Raw genomic sequence first — 4980 nt, 5'->3', positions numbered from 1 at the left:
TCAGGGCCTAGTTTCCGACCAACATCTAAATAAAAAGCCTCCAATTGTTTTTCTGAAAAAAAAACAGCTTCTCATAAAAAACAATCGCCGTTCGAAGTCGGCGTACAACTATAGGTCCCTTCCCTTTGTGTGACAAAATCAAAGGCACCACAAATCGGAGGAGAAGCTCGGCTAAACACTAACATATGTGTTGGCGCCAATCTACCATTATTATTTAAAGCCAAAGGTGGACTTGTAAGGCGATGGGTGAAGAATTCACCGACTCATATACTACTAACGCCGTTTTCACCACTTCAGTGAGACCAATACTGGAATACGGTTGCATTGTTTGGATTTCACTTTGTGAGTCTTATTCAAGCACTTAGGCTAGCCGTTTAATGCTTATTAATGTCCCAAGAGTAGGGGAAACTATTATGTATTTATTAATGATATTACAATCAGTTTTATATCTGAACACTTACATAACTAATTTCTATCTTTCTTGGCTCGTCACAGCAAACAAATATCCGTACTAATAGTAATACCTCCCTAATTAATTTTATTACTAAGCTAAATGTTAAACCTCGGTATATCAATTGCAGAAACACTCCCGTCCTATCCACAGGCTAGCCCTCTAAGGCCGAGGTCATGCATTGAGCTGCTGAGCGATGATCGGCTTTTATTTCTGAGCCTGCCGCTGAGAAAAGTCGCACATTGTGTGGCCACTTCAATAGTATATCATATGTCTTAATTTAAGCCGCTCTCCGCTTTGCCGCTCATTGCGTGGAGTCGACTTTATAAAACAATGAAAGTTTTTTTGAGCGATACTCTAGGACGTTTTTTTTAAATCTGGACGTTATTACTCCGAAAAAAAAATATAATCGATGAAATTAACTAATAAAAAGGAATGCTTCATACAAACATACGTATTTATATACTTATGCCCTTCTGCATGCTTATTAGCTATTTGATTTAGTCAATTAATGCTTAATAATTTTTCTTCTACCATAATTGCAGGAAAACATCCAAACGAATTAACGAACTACGAAACAACTAACCTACAACCACCTCAAAATACCGCACCACCTTATCATCAGCTTCCCGCTGATCTTTCAGAAGAGAGCATACGCAAAGAAGCCGCCTTGGTACTCGCTCAAGCTGAGCGTCACAAAAGTAAAGCCGAAAACGGCGACAATATTCCCACATTTAAGGTTCGTACTAAGCGCAGTAGCGATTCGAATCCAAACAAATTCCATTCACTACCAACTCGCAAGAAGAAAGCTCCGGCAAAACCACTTTCGCGCAGCGTCAGTGACGCTGCTGCTAAAAAAAGCGCTAAACGTCCTTCTATTTTTAATATCTTCAGTCGGCGCAGTGACACGAACGTCAATCAGGTAGAACGCGATCCACGCTTTGAAGACAGCGGTGGCAGGCGCCTAGTTCGAAGTAAGAGTGATGTTGGCTCGTACAATAAGGCGGAGCGTAAACTCAAAAAATCTTTAAAGGATTCCAAACCAGCGGTTACTTCTGGTAATCTTCAAGCTTTAAATGGTTCGAGCAAGCAACAGCTGATTAATACGCCACTTAGTCCAATTATTGAAAACGTACAAAAGGAAGACTACTTTGCGGAGCAATTCAACCGGGAACGTCGTAAATCTGAGGCTATAACCGAGCGTGAAAAACATGAGAGTGGTTTGAATGAATTGCTCCATCGCAGTCGTACGCAAGCTGCTGAAGACGGCAATATCTTAGGAAAGGGGCCCATATCAAACGGGATACGTGATAAAATTCTCACATTACAATCCAAATCGCAAGAGAACATGCATAGCTCACAGTTGCCGGCACAAAAATTACCGCTTACCAAGGGCGTCACTGTCAATGGGCTGGCAAAGCGTTTGTCAATGGAACGCTTTTCTCCACCACCACCACTGTCTGGTCCGGCTTTTTCATACATACGCCCGAATGAGGGAATCATGTATGCACAGTTGGATCACAATGAAGAACAAAACCAACGTCGCCAGTCACTACATTCACCCATCCGAGACCTGCGTACGCCGCAGCGAGAGTACCGTTCACCAGCTCGTGATATTAGGGATCTACGTTCACCGGAACGCGATCTCCTTATGTCTGATATGGTGCTGGGTCGACAGTCAGTTGATCGAACTGACTTTTCTGCTAGTCAAAACATCTTAAAAAATGCCAGCTATAACACCAACTCCCATAACCGTCGAATTGGAAATAGCAATGGCAGTCGCATTATAATTGAACCATCACCACGCGCGCATGATGCGTATGGATCGCAAGCCGCCGCGGTCGGGCCTACTACCATACGCATCACCAATTCGCACTCTCCTTCCCCATGGCAGCAACTTAGTCCTCGTAACTTAAGCGATGAGGATGAGGGATTAGGTACGGAAACCCGGAAATACTACGAGGATGAAGCGCCGCCTATTATGAAGTCTCGCGGTAGTAAGTCCCCTGCTGAGCCGCCAATTGTTCCAGTCATTCGCAGCATCACTCCTACCCGCGAGAACGGTTATGATGCTTGTGCCTATCAGTCGGCTTTGCGCGATGAACCTATGGATGATATTGGCTATCGCCGGGCCCGACTTGAGTCACGAATTTTGACACGCCGTTTCGGTGAGTCGGCAACATTAGATCGCAATATATCTAATCGCATTAAAGGCATGTCACCTGAACGCAATGGATATCACCGCGACACTGGAGCCTCGCCAGAACGCAACAGAGAAGTGCGCGAAGAGTCAACGCAGCATCGCTACCTCAGCCCGGAACGCGAGAGAGAATCATACGAACCGCGTTTTCACAAAATGGAAACCTCTGAGATACTAAATAAATACTCACCAGAACGCTCACACTTAGATATTATTGCGCCAACAGCGGCGCCAGTTACAACGCCACCGATAGAAAGAACTTCTAGATATAAGCACACTAAATACTACGATGATGGACGTGGGGGTAAAAAAGAGGTGTATGAGCGGGAGACACATTTGGATGTACACGGGAAACCACATGTGCGCGAGACACGACATTGTGAGAGAATGGATGGCTCATTGGAGCGCCAACAACTGAATGACTATGAGCCCAAGAGTTTGGATTCACAGCTAACGAGCACTGATCAATATCGCTCCTCGCCCGAGAACATGAAGCGTTATGAGATAAGTTTGGCACACCCCCATGACATGCATAGCAGCAGTCTGAAGCGGGATAAGCTGCAACAGCGAAGCTTCGACAAAGGGGACTCTGGTATTGAGAATGACTTTCGAAAAGAATCCTTCAATGGAGAGCTAACATCAAGGTAATTAGCATAACATTTTGTTTATTGTTTTCGTATTCAGGGTACTTTTTGTGAAATATTTGCACTTAGATGGCGCAAGCGGACCACTGCAGATGATATAAAAGCTTGCGAATCATTTCTTCGGAAGGAACGGCGTCACATCGAGCAGCTGCATGTAACACGACGCAAGGATAGTTACGTCTATCGAGAAAGATCCATCGACGACGGCTCACACTATGATCCGCATCTGGACAAGTATCCAGTTGCAAATAACACACTTCGACGGAAGGATCAACAGTCGCAGACTGCCGGATCCGAGACGATAAAACGCAATAAGAAGCTCGGCGGTTTCGAAAAAGTTAAACAGCTTTTTACAGGCGTAAGTGCTGGCGGCGGAAGCGGCAGCGGAAGCGAGGGTGGCAAATCTGGCAAAAAAGATGGCGAGAGACAAACGCGCGGTAATAGCAGCATCACTACGATGACGACGAACAGCAGTTCGCCAACCACTCGAGGAACGGGAATATCCAAAGACAAAGACAACAGTGGAGGAGAGAAAGAACGTGACCGCTACATGGTAAAAGAAGAAGAGATGCGTTCGCGTTACAGTGAGCATCACGGAGCTGGCGGAACGAACACAGCGGCAATGCCGCGTGATAATGGGTTCCGCGAACCAAAGGTGAGTGGCTACTACAGCTAAATAGCTAATATTTTAAAGACAACATTAAGAATGTGGAGAAAAAGGCATGAATGGCTAATTAGAAAATGATTCACAGTGGCGGTTGTGTTGTGCTAAACGCTTGGGGTGTAATATGTGAAAGATCAAGTTCAGTGCCCACGCTGGTATGTGACCTTTCTAATTATTTTCGTATCGATTTTTAAAGCATTATTAAAATGTTGCCACCAGCGTTCTGGTGGGAGTTTGCCCGTCACATATGATCACCCCACACATATACCTAACGGTCCAAACAAAGAAATAGCGTGAGATCAAAGCTCTTTCAAAAAGCATGTTTCCGCATGTGGAATTCTATTGTATTGTCTATCACAAGATAGCCTATTCAATAAAATCTAACAACAACAAATCCAATATAATATTTTACCAGTAATCACGTTCAATTGCGCCACGATAAAATGTCAATGTGTTAATGCCTGGTAGTTGGACAATAGTGGATTTTTCTTTTGCAACTATACAAGCCATTTAAGCAATACAAGTCCCTGTTCGAATGACGCAATGGCTATCGCATCATTGACGGCGCCACTTTGACTCTAAAGCTGCTGAACGCCGTGTTGGCGATGGTTACAAACACTCCAAATCTTTGCTATACAATAGTTGGACGAATGTAACTATACTTGCATACATACGTACGTTAAAAATGTGCATGTTTATGTGCGAATGATGAGTAGACTGCATATGACTTGCTGAAAATCGCTTCCTTGTGGCATGTTGGCGCTTTGGACGCACGTCAGTTGAGTACATCGTTGGCGGCAATGGAGACCGCACTTGAAGTGAGGTGCTACTTGTGGTGCAATGGCGCTGCATTGTCCGCTACTGCTGGTTGCCACACTTCCGTAACAACTACTACGTCTACTCTTAATTTGGCATGCAAATGGAGCTTTATTAAGATTGCAACATCATCAGTATGATTGTGCGATTACAGCGCTGCCGCTACCGCTTGTTGAATATCGCACCCACAATTTCCCAAATGCAG

General features: G+C 44.5%; 1 protein-coding gene across 1 annotated transcript; it reads left to right on the top strand.

Moving 5' to 3' along the window:
- Window positions 1-242: 242 nt before the first annotated feature.
- LOC118745303 lies at window positions 243-4893 on the top strand. Its single transcript, XM_036478828.1, has 3 exons — window positions 243-318; window positions 997-3295; window positions 3365-4893. The coding sequence occupies exons 1-3, from the start codon at window positions 243-245 to the stop codon at window positions 3969-3971; spliced, it is 2982 nt and encodes a 993-aa protein (XP_036334721.1). The 3' UTR covers window positions 3972-4893.
- The last annotated feature ends 87 nt before the right edge of the window (window positions 4894-4980 follow it).

The sequence above is a fragment of the Rhagoletis pomonella genome, unplaced genomic scaffold (assembly GCF_013731165.1).
Source record: "Rhagoletis pomonella isolate Grant_MI unplaced genomic scaffold, Rhpom_1.0 Rhpom_scaffold_00008, whole genome shotgun sequence".
NCBI lineage: Eukaryota > Metazoa > Arthropoda > Insecta > Diptera > Tephritidae > Rhagoletis > Rhagoletis pomonella.
This window is presented reverse-complemented; position numbering and strand designations above follow the sequence as displayed.